Below are 19,590 nucleotides of genomic sequence, written 5' to 3' on the forward strand. Positions count from 1 at the left end.
AAATGTTGATGAGTGGAAGTAGTTTTAAGGCTCTAAGCTTTTCCTTGATTTGGGTACTTACATACATCCCATAGATGGTATTTTGGAGATCATAGTTCAAGCCAGCTAGTTCTGCTGCATATGCATACTCGTTGAGGGAGTCTTTGAGTAGCTCAAGGTACAAATAGGCCATGTTACAATGCAAGGGATCCACGTAAGCAAATGGGCTGGAAGAAAATGTTGAAAGTAAAATATGCAGTTTAAAATTATTTTTCTGTTTCTTTTGGCCTTTTAAGTTTGATCTGAAGGAAACAGTATCTTCTGTGATTTTATGCTGATGGATCCCATTATGAAGGATTCCTATTTCAAAGCCAAATGTGAATATACCTGAAAAGAGTTACTTAGCTTGCTTATGGTTTGATGCCTAAATACAGTCAAGATCCCAGACATATTCTATTCGTGCTCATAAATCAAGACATGTTTTATTTACATGGCTGCACAGTCAGAATTCACCAGGAGTAAAAGAAACTAAACACACCAACATAATTTAACAGACCAAAATGAAAGTCCACGTACTGAACATTAATTAATACTCATACACGATCCGTTTCTATTACAAAAATTAGGAGTTCAACAATTTGTGGTATGAAAATATGCAGTACATGCCAAGTTCAGCTCTGGAGACAAGTCTGACATACCCATTTTCTTACTACCGTAATTTTTTGTGTTATCTTTTTAATGGCAATAACTCCCCAAAACCTACTGTTGCATTAGAAGCACATGATCACACACAACACTGTCGCAAATTTCTCAAAAAGAGAAATGCAACTCAAAGACTCAAGCCATGTTTCAACTGTGCTAATTGTTACATACCTGTGTGTTTTAAAGATTTGAGAAGTCAAGCCAAGTCATGTGTACTATATGTATTTCTAAAGTCTCTGAAGTGCATGTAAATTCACTACCAATTTCATGGAAATAATCAGCAGTATCTGAAGCATTTGCTGTCAGGATATGGCTTGCAATTCAAACCCATGCTATTGGCATTTCTTTTCCTGAAGCAGTCAGATGTTCAGAGACATGCTATTACATTTGTTTACACCTATACAGCAGGGTATTTCACTGTGTGTATCAACATTAACTTAGTAAAGCAAAGATCACACGACCACAACACACAAACCAATAACTTCAAAACACATTGCAAAGGTATTTTTAAGAAGGTTCCTCCTAGCTTTTAGCTTCTCCTTCCTTTTAGACTAAGAAAAGGAAGCACAGGAAGGGATTTTAACAAACTAAATAAATAATTTTAGAAATATCTATTTGAGAAGCACAGCCTGCTGTAGCCTGAAATCTTAACCCAGATTAAACAAACAGGTCAGTAAAAAAGACAAAAGGACGGGTATTTGCATTTCTCCCTACAATGAGATTTCCCCAAACTGAGCAATTTCAATATGCCCAATGATATAAATGCAATTACTATTGAAATTTTTAATTAAGATCAAATTCAAAGCAAAACGTAGGTCAATCCTATAAACCTTCCTCCAAACTCATTATATTATTTAGCATTTTGATACTAGAATACAGACTTAATCAGTTTGAGTGATTACTATGTCTGTATCAGTTATAAATTCTGTGTTCTCACTTAGCTGGCAAAGGCCAACTGCAAGTTTTGAAAAAAATCACAGCTACTAGATCATTAATCCTCAAGTGAAAAGTAACAGAAAACAATTATTACAACACTGTTCTGGGAGTTGCTTCCTATTACTGACAGTTTTGTAAACAAATGCTTATTTCTAGTTTACCTTTTTTTTTTTACTAGACTCAAAGAAGTAGAACAACTCAATCACTAATGATGCATTTAAAAAAACCTGTGAAGTCTAGCCTTTGCCTCTTTCAAACAGCTGTTAAGTGACGGAGCTGGAATCAACACTGAAGTGCTGAGTTGCTACCTTTAAAGAATTTTCAAAACATCAGCACACTACATGGTATAGCCAAGATATCTCTGCTTGTTGCAGGAGGGTTGGACTGGACCTTTACATGTCCCTTCCAACACAAACGATTCTATGATATTGTGTGTATGTGGAGACATTTATACCTTTGTGTGCTCTACATAAACCAAATTACTATCTTCTATTCATTCACAAACTATTAGAGACTGGACCACTTATAGTTCACCTGAATTGATTTAAAAACCACTGCAACTATAAACTCAGTGTCCATCAGTAAAATCCTTCATTGGATTTTGGCCAAACATAGTACAAGGAAAAGCCATGAAGAACGAACAAAGAAGGCAAAGCACTGCAGCTATTGTTCTCCGAGTAAGAGATGGGGAGTTACCGTTTTGCTCCTCCACTTCCTGACACACCGAAGTTGAAACAGTTGTAACATCTGGCCTGTGGTTTCAAAAAGCAAAAAGAGAAAATGCCCAGGCAACCTATTTTCCCCAACTAGTACCAAAACCAGTACCAAGACATGACGCACTCTGAAAAAAAACCTCTGTAAATCTTTCTCCTGCAATAAAAATTTCAAGTGGTCTCTCAAAACAAGAATTCAACAGTGCATCTACGGGAGCCCCCACAATGGTCCTTCCAACACATAACTTAATTAGGCAAAAGGAGAGTCCCCGAATTTTTTCTAGCTTTCAGCAGTTCTACACAGAAACAGCTGCACTCTAAAAACAGCAGTATTTTTTTTAATTGAAATGTTAGAAATTTATTACTTGAAAGGAACATTAAGAAGGTCCATCATTGTCATGCTCACTTAAAAAAGAAACATTATCTTCCTATGATGAAAATCATGCAAGACCAGAATTAACATTACATCATTTTATCATACATCTTGAGGTCAAACATTCATTGATAATACAGACAATGCTCTTCTAAAAATAAAATACAATCAGTTATGGGTGTCAGTTAAGTAAAATCCCAAAATTTTAAGCATTTTTTAAACTGGTTTGCATTATGCAAATGAAAACAGGACTTGAGCCTAAAACCATTCTGAGAATAGCATTTCATAAAGAAAACACATCTTAAAATAGCTGTGATTTAGTAATTAATTTTAAAATACACAATTATTTCTAAAGAGGGCTACTGCAATATGTAGTGGGTTCTATTGGCAGGTATATTTCAGGGATAGTAAATAAAATATAAAAAGAAAATTTGGCTTAAAATTATTCTTAGATAAACTTTTCCTGTTAATATAGAAGGAGCACATCCAATTTCTTGCTACTCAATTACTGCGTATTTTAGATGATGCTACTCAATACTGCATATTCCTGCTATTTAAGCCTTATTACATATTCAAAGTAAGGATGAAGATTCTAAAGTGTCAATACATGCAAGAAAGTCTTTGCTGCAGAAACACAGATTCCCACTAAAGAAGAAACTTTTGGAGACTACTTTATGTGACATAGTTAACATTGCATACCTGAAAAATTCAAAGTTGAGACAAGCTTTTGGCAAAAAAAATTTGTCATCTTGCTTGAACCATAGTTTGCTCATAGCAGTGTCCTGTGTCAAGAAAAAAGGTTTTATTAAGTCATCTGACTTTTAATTGCAGTATATGCCACTATTTAAAAAAAAGTCTATTCACCACTTCAAATTGTCGCTTAGAATTATCCCCTTAAATTCATATTGCTTGAATTGCTATGTTCAATATATACAGTAAATATAGATATATTCAATATATTTTGAGATCATTAAATGACACTTCTCTCCCTTTTTCCATGCAATCACAGGCGTTCTCCATACAGTTACAAAACAGCCTTGTCTACACACTCGACTTACTCAACACTGGTCAAAAAAATGTAAGAGTGGCAGTCACCCTCCGGCTGAATAAACAGCTCTACTGCTATTTTTATCAATTGTTGACACACTTTCAAAAGGGCAGAGAGAGTTCAAGCTGTATCTAGATTCACTGTCATAGGAACACAAATTGTCATAAACCAAAGTTCAGCAAGAATGAACTTTCTACTGTCCTTGTAGCAATATATTGAAGTTTTGTACTTTTTTGTTTACTATACTTTGGAATATGAGATGATTTGTATTTTAAAAAAGAGAGGAATTAAATTCTAACTAACTTCCCAGAAGGTTAGGCAGCAAACACGACAAATACAGACAGTTTACCTTGACAAGGGCAGGGTACTGCGTTGCATCTTTTTCCAATGGCAAGATCTCAAAATTTGTAGGAATAAACTCATTCTTCATTGGAAGCTTGAATTTCCCATTCAGGTCAGCATTTTGCCATTTCTAGATCAACAGGAGAAACAATGAGGCTATGCCAATTTCTGCTTAATTAAAGCATATATGTGCTTATTTATTTTATGATGGAACAAAAAAATCTAAAAATGCATTCCACTACCCTATGTGTAAATACTATTAAGATAACAGGGCAAGAGAGAAATAGCTGGGAAAACAAGTTGGAGTAGGCTATCTGCAGGATGAATTGCTTTTAGAAGAAGGATGACAAATAAAAAATAATTTTGAAAAGTTTACAGTAGAGACAAAGGTGGGTTTATATTTTATATTTTCTGCTATCATGAACTGTAAATTAAGATATTAAACTAAACACTTAAACAAGAATTCTAATCAAGCACATAAGTATGGTCAAGCTAAAGGAAGTGTTCCTATACAATGTCTTCAGAGCACACTCAGAAGGTCCAATTCAGCCCTAAGGTACATTTTACAGACATATCTTCTTAGAAGATTAGAACAACAACAAGTTTCAGTAAGTATTTACCCACCTTCTTTTTTTGAGTTTTGATTTTTACAATCTCATTTAACTAGCAAAACATACTTGCTTTCTATGTTGCAAAAACTAACTTCAGAAACAGTTACATATAATAGTTTTAAAAAACTACTTTTTAAAGTACTGATCAGTTCATTAACATACAATAGAGAGTTTTAAGTTTTTAAAAATTAATGCTTACATTGTTAAGCAGCCACTGCATATTAGGGATCTTCTACAGAGAAAACAGTATAACATTCCCTGTACTTAACATGGTTTATAACCATTAAAATATGTCCAACCTATGTAATAAATATTTGAAATCTAAAAACTAATTAAGATTCTTACTTCCTTTAACATTAAACAGACTCAGTGTATGATTTTTATGCTATGAAGAGCAGCAGATTTAAGCTGTCCCTTCAACTAAATGGAAAATTAGACAAAGGATTTACCACTGACTTTCATTTGCAGATATTGTAATGTTACAAATTTTAACATGCCTTAATAACTTCATCGGAAATTGCTTCTTGCTTGTACTGTGTTCCATACCAGTCCTCTGTTCGATCAGTTTTTCCTTCAAAAGACTTGGAAACGATTGCAACTCTGAAAACAAAGAGACAAAGCACTTTGGCATGAATGTGTCTGAGAAAAGACTCAGAGAAATTATTCCAAGCACTGTTTCTGCTCCATCACCAAATACCTTTACTTCTGCAAACAGCCCCTAGACAATTACAAGGTACAACAGCAAGTATAAGTATACTGAACTACATGCTAAGGTTTACCATGAAATCAGGTTACCATTGTCATTTAATGTCACTGTTTATTTCTAAAGTGTTACAACCTAGAGTTACACACCAGTAGTGCTGCATGCAATTTCTATTTTTTAGACGCTGTTGTTGCTCCAGAAAACAGAAAGCAGTTCTTGCAGTCTTCTAAAAAACTCATGAAGTGATTCTGTTTTACGTATCACCTGTATCAACACCCAAATACGTGAAAATACTGATTAGAGAAATTTTATCCTAGTCCTAGTGTCATAGAATCATAGATAACCTCGAGTTAAAAGAGACCCCTAAGGATCATCACGTTCAACTCCTCGCTTCTTGCAGGACTACCTAAAACTAAACCATGTGACTAAGAGCATCATCCAGGTGCTGCCTGAACTATAGAACACACCCAAAAAAGAAGAAGTCCAGAATAAAGAAAATTACAACCTTATCAGTACTTTTTTAGTAGTCTACGTGATAGATATCAAGAAAACTCCTCTAATTCTATTAAACAATCTACAACACAAGAGTATTCAATGGAAGTGGCTAGCTTCAAGAGTAAACAGATGTTTCTAAGAAATCGGAAATGGTCAGAAAGGTAGCACAATTACCTGTTCTGGGCATGGCTGAACACCTGCTTGCCCATGGGAAGCAGTGAATTAATTCCTTGCTTTGCTCTGTGCATAGCTTTTGCTTTCCCTATTAAACTGTCTTTATCTCAGCCCACAAGTTTTCCAGCTTTTACCCCTTCTGATTCTCTCCCTGATTGCACTGGTAGGTGAGTGAGCGAGTGGCTGTCTGGGGCTTGGCTGCTGGCTGGGGTTAAACCACAACACAGGTACGAAGTTGCTAAGAGATTACAAAAACCATGAAGTCTCTTAGAATTTCAGAGCAACCTAGCAGGTCTTTTTGTGCATAAATAAATAATAAAAATAAGACAAAGATGTGAGCGTTTTAAGTGAAAAAACTATCCTGATAAAATTCCAATAATCATATGTTTAGAGCAGCAAGACAAAGATGTTTTATGCTAGAATATACTGTTAGAATATGTCTGTTATTCAACATTTCCTCCTCCTACCCTTCTCCAACATACTGATGCTCAAGCAGTAGTGACAATCCAAGGACCCAAACATTTCCTGCACAAACACAGTAAAATTCAAGAGCTAAAAATAATTGTATACTCACTGTATAGAAAATAAAACTGTGGAAATCAAAATTGTAATTCTTCAAGCAGTTCTGCTTCAAGAAATCCTCCTGCCTTCCCTTTATCCCAAATCACTACTGGAATGATTACTGACATTTTGAGCTGTCAAAAACATACCCACAATAATAGAAACTAATCAAAAGGCATTTTGTCTGCCCAAGAATTACAGCTTAAGACAAGACCAACAGGAAAGACGACCAGGACACAAGAAGAGGGGAAGAGAAGCACCCCAGGTAGAAATACTATGCCATGCAGGTATTTCAGTACATTGCAATCCATCTCTAAAATCATCAATTATTATTTTTGTTTTTCACTTCCCTGTTGTCCTGTATGGCACTATGAACATCCGTATGATTTAAGACAGTGTGGAAATGAACCAGGAAAGCAAGACAGGCAATCAGGTAATTTTCAACAGCACCTGCTTAAAGTATATTTAGACACAACCAGTGCAATTAGGCTTGATCCATTCATGGATATGGAACACAACAAACTAAAAATGCAATTTACTTCTGTATATTCTTGTATGTGCAACTGGCTGCGGTCCCCAATTTCAAAAACAAGCACAGCTTCTATAATGTGATACATATTTACTAAATACTATCTTGTTTTTCACTCTCCTGAAATCTAAATTTAAGCTACAATTGAGATATCCACAGGACAATGTTACTTGGGAAGAGAACGTGTGCTTTAAAATGAATGTACTTCCACAATAGATTATCAACTATTATACTCCAGATTTTGAGTAACAAAACTCAAGGTTCTAAGGGTGAAAAAGTAATCGAGTTAGAAAACTTAGTCAGTATTTGCGACATTAATAAAAAATGTGTCAAAGCAAATTTATTCTTATAAAAGATTAATTGATTTTTTTTAGGACCTAATTTAAACTTGTCTTCCAAATTATGGTATTGTCAAACAATGGAAAAAATTACTTCTATCTCATTCAAACGCATAACATAACGTGACAGACAAAAATAGCAAAAGCCTACATTTGTTCATAGATGAACAACGTTCCCTCACAACCATTAGTAAAACTGATGTGAGGCAACACCTGCTATTCAAAGCCACTCACATAAAAATCCCCCCAGAAACCAGAGTAAGGGGAAACTACATGCAGAGAGATGCTGCTGGGGTGCAGCACTCTGATCACTCTGCAGAAGCACAAGTTATTTCTTAGGGTTCAGTAAAACTAAGTTGCTACAAAGGATTTGTAGGGGGAAATAAGTGAATAAAATTGTGATTTTCAAAACTGTTGCTCAGATCCAGTGCAACTAAAAAAAAACACATACATTTCTAGCATGTTTACCTTCAGGGGTGAGCATCACCAACTGCACTGAGATAACTTTGCTCAGAGTCTGTGAAATTCCAGTAGTTAGAAATCTCTCTATCAACATTTTTGGCATTCATTTTATTTTTCTTCCCTCTAGGATAGTACTAGTGCTGCACTTCTGCTATCAAGAGAGGAAAAAAGCCCACTTACTATCCAGGGGAAAATGTTCTTTAGCTGCTTAATCTAGTGAGTCACTATCTTTTTAAATTTTAATAAGAGCATTTATTTTGCAGATGTTGAAGGGAAAAAATGTCTTGGAAATGATAGGAAAATAACATTTTTCAGCTAAGGTTGCAACACATGCCAAGTCTATTCCCTTATCGTCACAGATGGCTGGTAAAACCCAATATAGTTTGAACAAGTAAAAATGATACTTATATTTTAAAATGTTTCTCTCTTAGGGGAATTAAGGCACTAATTGCAACAACTAGTGCATGGGGGTGGGAGGAGAATATGAACAGTTCCTGTTATGGTTCAGTCAAATGGAAGTACATGTGCATACTTACTACCATCTGTATGAATTTTTTTTTTCATATTTTTTAAACTCAAAGTTTGTTAAGAAAATAATAGTTGAAAAACTGTACTTTTGAAAAAGACATTAAATGCAGTTACTACAATATAGCTATGCCAAGAAGTCCTTAGTATAGGTGAATGAAAAGGAAATTATAAATAAAACCAGAATACAAAGGAAAAATTCAAATCAATGCCAACTGAACCACCTCAAGACAGAATGCATGCAAGGCATAAAAAGAAAAAAAATCAAGAAAACCATGAAAACAATGCCAAACAACAGGCAAAGCTGGGATGTGGCACATAATAATTCTTTCATAAAAAGGGAGAACAGAAAGGTAAACAAGAGGATACATATCAGTAAATGGTGGATAACCAAACATATAGATATTTAAAGCAGATGTGCACAGGTTTTTTTATTAGTATATAAAATTGCTCAAGAAAAGACGAAAGAAGGGAGCAGGCTACCGGATTAATAATTCATTACGTTCATATAGATACAGATTAATTTTTTTAAAAAGTTAACACAAAGGGATGCTTTTATTAACATCTGTAATCTCAACTCATTCTTCAAGAGAGCCCACCAAAAATAAAATCCACAGTGGCTTTCTTTAATCTTTGTAATGTACCATGAAATCACTTACAATAATACTTAAACAAGTTTCCCCTTCCCAAGATAATGTATCTTGCCAGAAATTTAAAATAAAAGATACTATAAAATTATATTCCCTGTTATATCATACTATACTTCGAAGGATCCTAGTTAAGTAGAAGATTTTTTAAATTGCAGTTCATTTCATTCTACTTCTAAGGATAAGTGCTTAAAATACATCTAAAAGGAATATAGTACTATATATAAGTTACTATTTTCCTTCAATCAAATGAAAGTAGGAAAGTCTGATTAGCTCAGATCTTTAAACATCTGATGCCCCAAATAAAAAATTTAATTCCCAATTAAAATTGACTTATACTTTTAAATCCAAATAAAATCAGCTTCCACAGAAGCTACAAAGAGGCATAACCATAACTTTTTAGTCTACACTGAAAAAAATGTATCATCTAGGGCAGCAGGAAAAAGCAACATGACACTTGGGAATCTTAAATTTAGATTGATGTTTTGGGTTTCTTTTTTAAGTTATACTTCCTTGAGAATACAAATAGTCTGAACATGGAGAGAACTAAGATGTGAATGTATAGTTGTTGTGGTAAAGACAAACACCCAACAGTCTTAGTCTACACATAATAAGCAACAGAATTATCATTACTCTGACCATATACCATTCAAACTCAAAGCATGCCTGCTGCTACATCATTACAGACCTGCAGGCCTCATTCCATCCATGTTAGACTTGCACTGCTTTGTTGAATTTGGATGCTAAAAATGCATTTAATCAATCTTTGGACAGTCTCCAAGTTGTACATATTTTTATTTAAGCCACAGCAGGACAGCTGTCAGCATAGCTATGGGCACTTAAGCTTCAGAGAAGTAACCCACTTGTATTTATTATCTTTAAGCCCTACTAAAATCTCTGCAACAAAGATAATATATAATTTCTTTAACAATTAACTGAAGAGGCCATAAAACCAGGTTTATTCCAGTTCTGGAAGTCCTTTTTTTCTCCCAATATTTAGCACCCTTTTTATCCAAAATTTTTAAATTACATATTTCTTCATCTATTAAATTACATCTACTTCTTAAGCAGGTAAAGTGAATAGATAACATAATTAGTCCTGAAGGAAGATTAAACATCGCATACAGCATCCAAAAACCACGAGCTAGAAGAAAGCAAGGTGAGACACATGACATTTAAAGCCCACAATTACAGAGACCCACCTAAGTTACTAATGACCAATTCTGAAACACCTATCTCCATTATCTGAAGGATCAAATTATTATTTATAGTTGCTTAATATACCAAAGTTCATCTTCAGTTCGTATTTGTTCTAGGTATGTTCCATCCTGAAAAAAATCTAGTTTTTATTTAAAATTAATCCGCAATTACCAAGTGTGGAGAAAATGTCCATTTACCAAAAGTCACTTTGTCAAACGGGAGAAGACTGATGTAACCTTACAAAACTACTACAGGAAGATACTAATACTAAAAAACAAAGCCAAGGAATATGTCGATGAGTTAAACAAAACTAATATGATAGTAAGCCATTACTTTCTTTGGTTACTAATGTTTCAAGAATGCTACAGCTAAATTCTGTATCTTTTTAGAATGACTATTTCCATTCCAATTAGATTCTTGCTCATCTTGCTCTTTTATTGTCCAACCCCCCTTTATTTCAGCAGTGGACAAAGAGGAATGCAGAATTGCCAGGTGCAGATATGGGCCTATGTTACCTACAGCTAAAGAACATTGGGAAATGGATGTTTGCTATGTAACTGAAAATACACACCACATTCTTCTAAAAATCATCGCCACTATTCTTACACTACAGGCCACATTCTACAGACTTGAATTTTCTCCCTCTACCAGTATTCTCTACACTTTCCTTTCTCACACCAGTAACTTTTGAACAAGGTTCACTATGGCTATCTTATGCTGAAGAACTGTCAGCTGGAAAGAACGTCAAAAGACTGGCACAGCCAGCAACAGGAGTAACACAGAAAATGAGTGAGGAGTGGTCTGTAGCATCCAGTAGCATCTGACAAGCTGAAGAATCTATGAATGTATTCATTTCTTCCAGCAATTTTTCGGTGTTTAAGTAAGAAGGTGCTTTGTAAGTTCTCTGGGTAGTAACAAAGACACAATTTACATAGTGAGTAAGATAATATTGACTATTTTCTTGCAATGTCAAGAGCTATGCTTCAAAGCTATGTGAAGATATAATAACATCAGATCTCATTAACACTTGCAGCTTCTTTACTACATCAGCAATAGCTCAGGTTTACCTGTTACTTGTAAGCAATTCTAAAACCAGTTAAAAGTTCACATTCATGTGGAATTCGGTAAAGCTTTCTACAGAGAACAAGTAATTAAACATTCTCTATGTTAATTACTAAAAACTGTTTGTATGTTAGAGGAATCAAATTTTAGAGAACTTGGGTGGTAGAGCAACATGAAAATACATTCAAAATAGACAAGTATTAAATACTTTAGGAAAGAGAACAGGAAATTTTCATTAAAGTATTGTTTGTTCAAAATCTGATCTCTTGACATAATCAAGCTTCAGCTGAAGTATCCCACACACATTACACCCAGATGCACACCCACACACAAAGATAAAGGCCCTTCTTTAAAGGGCATTAATTACTATGGCAACTACTGTTGCTGATACAGGCAACTCCATTTATTCTATCATTACTTGCATATGCCTAGAAACACCAGAACCCTATGACATTTGCAAACACAGTTCACAACCCAAGTTTATCTGACTTTATCCAATAATTATTTGAAATGTATCAACCTCTGAAAATAAATTAACATATATCTAAGACTTACTCATACAAAGAAACATAGTGAAGATTTTTCAATCACATTTCTTTTGGAGCTGCAAGAGACACCTAAGATTTTGTGTTTCCATTAATTTATCTGCTTTCTTATAATGTTTGTGTTAAAATAAAATCTAACTTACCGAACATTTTCTGGTCTCAATTTATCCAGTACCATCTCTATTAAATCAGGCCTGAATTCTTCAAGTAAATATTCAGCAGCCAATACTTCTTCTATAGGATAATACTAAAAAACAAAGCCAAGGAATATGTAGATGAGTTAAACAAAACTAAGCATGAAAAAGCTACGGTTCAGTACAGGAAACAAAAGCAAACACTTCTGGTCACTAAATCTGTATTACCTTGGTAATTTCAAATTAGGAGTGTGTAAGATGTTTTAAAATCACTCTCAAAACTAAAAAAGAGGGAGTAGCATTCTAACTATGCAATCATATTTCTCATGTATTAGGCAATTTTATATACTGTATATTTACGATTCTTCTCTCTTGGAATATTTTGTGTCTCAATATAGAAAGTCACCCACCTCTAAATAGTATTTTGACTAAAGTAAAAATAACATGGTAAATGCTGACCCCTGCAGGATATTTCTAAAGATAGAAGAATACCAAGTACTCACTAGAGTGCATTTGGGGAAAACAAAACATAAATAAGCAAAATAAAACAAACAAAGAAACAAAAAATATAGGTTTTTTTTAGAACTCTCTAATCATTCAATTCCTATTTACAGTAATTTAAAGGAAACTATATTTCAATATCTAAAAGCATAATGAAACTTTAAACACTTTTAATTCTAACCTTTTTTATTTAGGGCCAAACTGAAAATCTCTTAAGGTACATGGCAATTTAAGAAGGAAAAAAAAAAGTTAAAACTCATCTGAAAATTATTAATGTGGTTGAGAGGAGAACTTTCTTGATAAACACCTGTTTACCAAGGGAAAGTTACCAGGTGACATAGGCACCGAGTAGTTTGCCATATAGGTGTACTTTTTCAACCAGAGAGCAAAATGGCTTTCTGAATTACATACATTATACAAAAAATTACAGTGGAATGACTTCCAGAACAGAGAGTAACTCATAAAAAGGATTCTGGAAAAGAGAAAGGGTTGTGGGGGTGGAGATCAAGGACAATGAACCAAGCCTATGCTATAAAAAATTCAAATGTGAATGCTAAAGATCCAGAATCTGATGCTCCTTTAACTACTAAAGCAGAGTGAAAATTACCATTCATACTGCAAAGCAAAGCAAAAGAAAGGCAGTAAAAAAAAAAAAAAAAAAGAGTCCCAATTCAATACCCTGCTCTTTGGAACACTGCTGGCAACTTCCTGGCCTGATTTTTGGAGACGGCAATTGTAATCAGAAATGATCCAACAAACAGAAGCCACTGAAAGACTGTTTCAGAAGTCAGAACTCCATCTCTTAGAGATTTTAGGCATTTGACAGAACCAAAGCAAGAGACAGCATCCCAAGCAGGAGCTCTTTAAATATCCATTTCCATGTTTTCAGCCAAGTCTAATGCTTTTTAGCAAACAGAAGGAAAATTTGAAAATTAAAGATCATTATTTTAGAGATTAAAGGTCTACAACCAGTAGCAGTAATTCCTGCAAAGAAAACAAAAATTTCTCTGAATAGATGCAGACACTAGCTATGCAATGAAGAATGGCTGCAAAAAGTTATAAAAGTTGCATAATTTCACTAGACAAAAAAACCCCTCAACAACCTTATCAAAATCTTCCATTTGTGCAAAATGAGGGAATTTTGTAACAAGTATTAAAGACCAAGTAAAAGCTACATGATTATTCTTTCAGTACCAATATGCAATCATATCAGTAAAGACAAGCATTTGTAATTTGCAATCTTAATACAAACATTTCTGCTTACTGCAGTATTTCAACACTGTGAACTAAGGAACACAGTGTTTATGATAAAATATTATTTCTCTAATACTGCCCTAGAGAACACTTAGCTACCAACCAAACACAATGGTAAGGTACATATGTCTTAAAAAACACTGAAACAGATCAAAGAGCACCTCCAGTTACTGTATTATCAGTTCTACCTAGTACAGAAGTATAAAATGGTAGAGTGAACAGAACGTGACTTATTGACTGCCAAAACTAAGGTCTATGCAGCATACAAGAAGTGCAAAGGACCTTTGCAGATGCCTGTATTTATTAAGTGGATAATCAAACATACTGCTAAATGATTGTTAAAAAAACCAACCAAACAAAAACAACCTCCTCCACTTACATGCAACATTCCTCCAAGCTTTGAAGTGTAACCTCGTGGTCGCTCCTTATCTTTAAACCTGAATGCCACAGCATTTAGATCCTAGAAAACAATGTACAAATGATCAAAGAGTATAAATTAAAGCCTATTTTAAGAATAATTACTGGCTACTTAATTCCTTTTTATAATGAAAGAAAAGGAAGTACTTTTGCTGTATCCATGTTATAGCAGTTAGACAAGTACCTAACACAAGTTTTCAGTAATATTCAAGTTGCATCAAATTCACAACCAATTTGTGATAGTCTCATAATGTCAAGTGTTATACAAGTCGTGTAAGTACTTTTCATAGTAAGAGATCTGCCCCACCTCTCATATATTTAAATTTCCTGATAATTTGAAAACACACCAACTCTGATACAACCAGTACACAGTGTTCCAGTGCAATGTTTGTCGTAAGTTAGCAAATTGAAGCCTCTCTCTTCCTTTTTCCTTGCTTTTGTTCAGTCAGCCAAGAGTAAGTTTAGAGACAGAAAAAGTGTGTTTCTTTTTGCTGTCTCAGCCACAGAAATAGAACACAACATTCTCAGGATACAATGGCAAGGGTGAATTAAAGAGATTGAAGACTTTAAAGCCAGTGAAAAGGACGGTCCATCCTTCCATGAAACCATGCAGATAAACTGATTCATTCAACAGTTCAGCTGAAAGTAAACTCAAAAAGATTCTTTTCATACTAGTTTGCCAGCTCTCTGACTCACCCCACAGTCTCGGGAGTGCTGGGGTGGAGAGAAGAGGAGCAAGGGAAAGACAGAGGGATAAGACAGAAGAATTAAACTACCTTGATCAAACCTTGTATTTGCTTACTCTGTCAGTGAAACAAATCCATGGGACTTTTAGCAGAGGATAACAAGACTTGAGACTACTTTCACAGGTATACAGTGTTAAAGTGTAGGAAATAAAGCTAACCCAGCTGCAGAACTTCTACTTTGGAGAGACTCAACAGTTTTGATCAACAGTTTTGATCAAATAACACTAAGATGGAACAAGAAATCTTTACCCAAGCATATGTACTGAACCAATGAGACTATATATAGAAATAACACTGGGTTTGTTTCACACTGACACTGAGAAGAGCAGTGCTACCTGATAGGACACTTTACATTTTTGCTCTGTGCACACAGAACTACCCAGCCTTGAAAGAAACATGAACAGTTCAGCAAAAACTGACATGTACTGCCATAGTACTTCATGAAAAGCCTTTAGTTGACTTTCCAAAAAGGTGGTGGCAACAAACAGCAGATTAAATGTCTATTGCCATTACAATCTTAACTATACAATTTGACACACAAAAGAAGGGAGGGGTAGAATAACAGCCATTTCAATTTCCAATTCAATGTTACTCCTCAACAGTAAATGTTTTCCCCCCTTCTTCAGTGAAGACTAAGGGAAGTTATGTAAAATCCTTGTGGACAGAGTAAGATCCTTCTTCCTTCACCTCCATTATGCTATAGTAACTCCCAGCTCTATAAGAGCATTTCACACCCATGTTAAGACAATGTATTCTGAATGTACTTGTCATTTGTGTCATTGCATCTTAAAAATTAATAAACTTAATTACCACGTGATTATTAAATGCTACTTACAAAGTCAAATAATCTAATGATAAAAAAGAGTTTGTAAAAATACAACCACCACATATGGTACAGCCCCAATTACTTACCTTGCACTCTTGGAAAACCCATTCTTGAGGTCCTTCTGTACGTAGTTTTTGAATATATTGAAACATGTGCAAAATAATATCTTCAACATGCACTGAAAAGAAAAAAATAATTCACTCAGTTCTGCACAGAGAAGAAATTTAAGGAACACAAAAATGGTTTTATTTTTAATTACACTTTGACACATCAAGATCTTTAAGTACATCTGCAATCCTACCAAAGTTAAACTTGCTTTTCCCAAACATTAATTTAAGGTGCTTATGTCCCCAGCTAATTCCAAGAATTGCACTGAACATGTCTTTACGTGAAGATACTGATTTACAATATAATTTAACTTGCATCTAAATAGTATGAATAAGTAGCACACAAAGGTGTTAACAGCTCTTCCTTTAAAGAAATTTAAATAAAGTATTTAATTAAATAACTTAATATAACCTTAAGTAAGTTGATTTCTTATGTTAGGCGAAATGTGTTAGCATACTTAGAGGAACTAAACACAGAATAAGAAGTTCACTAAAAGAAATTGCCTTTTAAGCTACAATCACAATTAGTCTCTTCAGATACAAACACAAAACCATCAGATCAGCAATAACATGGAATACAGATGGTGCTTCACTTACAAAGTCCTTCTTCTGTCAAGTCCACATTAATGATGAAAAACATGAAACCTCTAGCACCTTCCTTCTGGCCTCCAACAAGAGTATTTACCCATCCTATGTCATTAAAAAGAAACTATATTACATAAACAAATCTAAAATAATTTATGCAACTTTTTGCATGCTTCAGCAACATCATTTTTGAAAACCCATTTTGATTCATTTACATGTTTTCCTTTACTTCCTTCATGCCTACTGCAACAGTGCAAGTTAAACATAACACAAGTCAGATCTATCCAATTTTGTATTCTGAGTGATATAACAAACTCAAGATCATTTGATTACTGGATAATTTACTTCTGTTTTGAACAGAATGATACAAAGTAAAACAGCGAAAGGTACACCCTTGTAATCTTCCGGACATTAAGGGACCTGACAGTAGTCTCCAAGTTAGTGACAAAATAGAGACAAGATCATTACGTTAAAGTTCGTGTAACTCTCTAAATAAGGCACATAGAGGGGAGTCCAAGAAATAATAGCCTCAGCAGCCTGAGTGACTGTTACCTATTTATTCCTACCTGCTGCAGAAACAAAAATAAAGCACAAAATTGTTCAGATTACTCAAACAGATTAAGGCTTTTAACACATAGAAGTCTATCTCAAGTGAAACATGATTAAACTTTAAATAACTGTGTGACCAAATATTTTTCAATTCTCTACCCTCAAAGGACTTACCTTTGGCTTTAAGCTCTGATAAAAGACTCCCCGGGCCTTCATGCCCAATCAGATGGCCAAGGTAATGGCCAGGGTTTGATTTATAGTACTTTTGAAGGTCTGGTATAGGAAATGTGACATAAAGATTTCTAATGTCCTTAATGGGTACCACTTTGTAAAGTTGCTGAGGGGAAAAACAAACAAGAAGACCCATGAACAAAGGGAAACTCATCTATTAGATTCATCTCAGGAGTATGTATCATGTTCCCTTCACACACACACATTACAAACACATCTCCCAAATCTCAAAAGTAAAGGTATCTAAAACATAGGGCAACACTTCAGCCATTCATGGTACAAACAAAAAAAATTAATGATCTCACAGTTGCTTACAACTGCAACCAAATGTGCAACCTCTACTATAAACTATACAAAACTATATTCAGCATGGAAAAGTAGGTGGAAAATGAATAAAGAAACATGGAACTTAACAGGGACATTGATAAAAGAGTAGTGAAGTGCAAAATGTAATACTGAAACATAAAAAAAATAACATTTAAAATATACACCCTGGATGGAAGATGTATCTCTATACATACCCGGAGATGCTCTTCTTGGAAAGGATGTTCAGGAAACTCTGGTATAGGGACATTTTTATTCTCTACTTCTGAAAATAACTTTACCACTAAGCAAGTCAGCTCATCCAAGGATTCTAGAATAAACATCAGAAAAAAACCAGTCATTATAGGAAGATTCCGACAAACTTTTTTTTAATATTGCTTGGGAGAGCCATGAATTATACAGAAAGGCAGTTTTAATGATGTTATGATTTTTAATTCTAGAACGGAAATAAATATTCATATTTGAATTTTGAAATGTAACATGCTAGAAGCACCATGCTTATTAAAGGAAAGCTTCAATCATGATTAAAATAAACCCTGTAACTGAAAATATATCTTTCTTTATGTTTTACAGACTAATCTAAGCTAGAACTGAAAGGTACATCAGGTATCAAACACCTACAAAAATAAACATTCCAAAAAAGTTTAAGGGACATGGAATTACAGCTGCAAATTTTCTAGAGTGAAAGTATCTTTGCCAAAGCTTGAATTTGCTTTAGCCTCAGTTCATGTCCAGTACTTCAGGTACACTGTGAGCCAGGTATGTCCCTAGCACCCAACACACACACACACCTGCGACCTTGTTCAAGCACTTCTAATTTTACATCCATTCTAATTTCAGTCTGTGACTGCAGTACTTCGCAAGAATGAGAGCAGACCTTTTGCAGAAAGAATGTGACAATGTGCATTAACTCACCTAAACTGACCTATAGCCTTTCTGTTGAAATTCTGCCTTCAAAATTGCTATCTGCCTCAAGAAATGCTTTTTGGAGCACTTCTCAAAGTGAGCATAAGATAAAAAAGATTCATCTGACAATTTTTTAGTGAATGTCTTTCAAGGGTGGTTACTGGAAGAAACAAAACATCCGTTTCTTGGATATCTCAAAGTACAGCCTTAATCCTTGAAAGATTTCTATAAGCAGTTACCTTGTTACCGAAACAATCCCAGTTAGATTGAAAAAGTAGAATCTCTCCTGCTCAATATATGCATGCTCCTACACTACACTAACTGAACTGTGCTGGGGAAAACAACTAACAAAATAATGCAAGCCAAGAGGGTCCACTATATATTACAATTTTGTGAACTGCATGTTATTCTATTAAAAACGACTAATTTTCATGCATATCAGCAAAATACACATTCATTTAATCTTGCAGTGACAGTTTTTTTTAGCACAGATTCACAGTTGCCAAGGTGATTCTTACTGAAAAAGTTTCCATGTAAAATTCCTCAGTGAATTTTGCTTTTGATTAGATAAAAAATTCATTTTCTTCCATTCATATTCACCATCCAAGCATTACTGTGAAACACCATAAAAATACCAGTCTGCCAGCACATTTACAAAGAGCAAACAGTTTTCAACACACTTATTAAGCTTTTGGCAAAACCATATAAAATATCATCTCAACTGTGGAAGGTTCTAAGCAGTTGGAACCTCCTTTTTTTTTTTCAAGTATATACATAAAGTCTTAACCAACACAACAAAACTCACCTCTTCCTAAGACACAAATGGCCATTAAATTTGATGAATAATAAGTAGAATGGAACTTCAGTAGCTCTTGCCTTACATCTATTCCTTCTTTGGTTGGTCTAGTTTCCAGAGTGAATTTGTTCCCTGTAACATAAAACCAATTAACAATATTTCATGTTTAACAGTATTTAATGTTTATGAACTTACAGATCAAAAAGAAATATATAAATTCATCAGTCTGCTTTCCTTTGGATGGACAGTAATTCTAAAAATAATCAATA

General features: G+C 34.4%; 1 protein-coding gene across 4 annotated transcripts in view; it reads right to left on the reverse strand.

Annotated features, from left to right (window-relative positions):
• Positions 1-19,590, reverse strand: part of IDE (insulin degrading enzyme) — a 54,370-nt gene that overhangs the window by 21,283 nt on the left and 13,497 nt on the right. For 3 of the 4 annotated variants that reach the window (XM_048312083.1, XM_048312080.1, XM_048312082.1), the window contains exons 5-15: positions 19,331-19,453; positions 17,817-17,929; positions 17,239-17,401; positions 16,528-16,620; positions 15,910-16,001; positions 14,214-14,294; positions 12,089-12,192; positions 5,202-5,304; positions 4,101-4,223; positions 3,403-3,485; positions 62-206 (exon numbers count right to left, since the gene is read on the reverse strand). In XM_048312083.1, coding sequence (XP_048168040.1) covers positions 62-206; positions 3,403-3,485; positions 4,101-4,223; positions 5,202-5,304; positions 12,089-12,192; positions 14,214-14,294; positions 15,910-16,001; positions 16,528-16,620; positions 17,239-17,401; positions 17,817-17,929; positions 19,331-19,453 — 1,223 coding nt within the window. The remainder of the gene's footprint in view (positions 1-61; positions 207-3,402; positions 3,486-4,100; positions 4,224-5,201; positions 5,305-12,088; positions 12,193-14,213; positions 14,295-15,909; positions 16,002-16,527; positions 16,621-17,238; positions 17,402-17,816; positions 17,930-19,330; positions 19,454-19,590) is intronic. The other variant, XM_048312081.1, reaches the window with a different exon arrangement.

This window comes from Corvus hawaiiensis, chromosome 8, assembly GCF_020740725.1.
Source record: "Corvus hawaiiensis isolate bCorHaw1 chromosome 8, bCorHaw1.pri.cur, whole genome shotgun sequence".
NCBI lineage: Eukaryota > Metazoa > Chordata > Aves > Passeriformes > Corvidae > Corvus > Corvus hawaiiensis.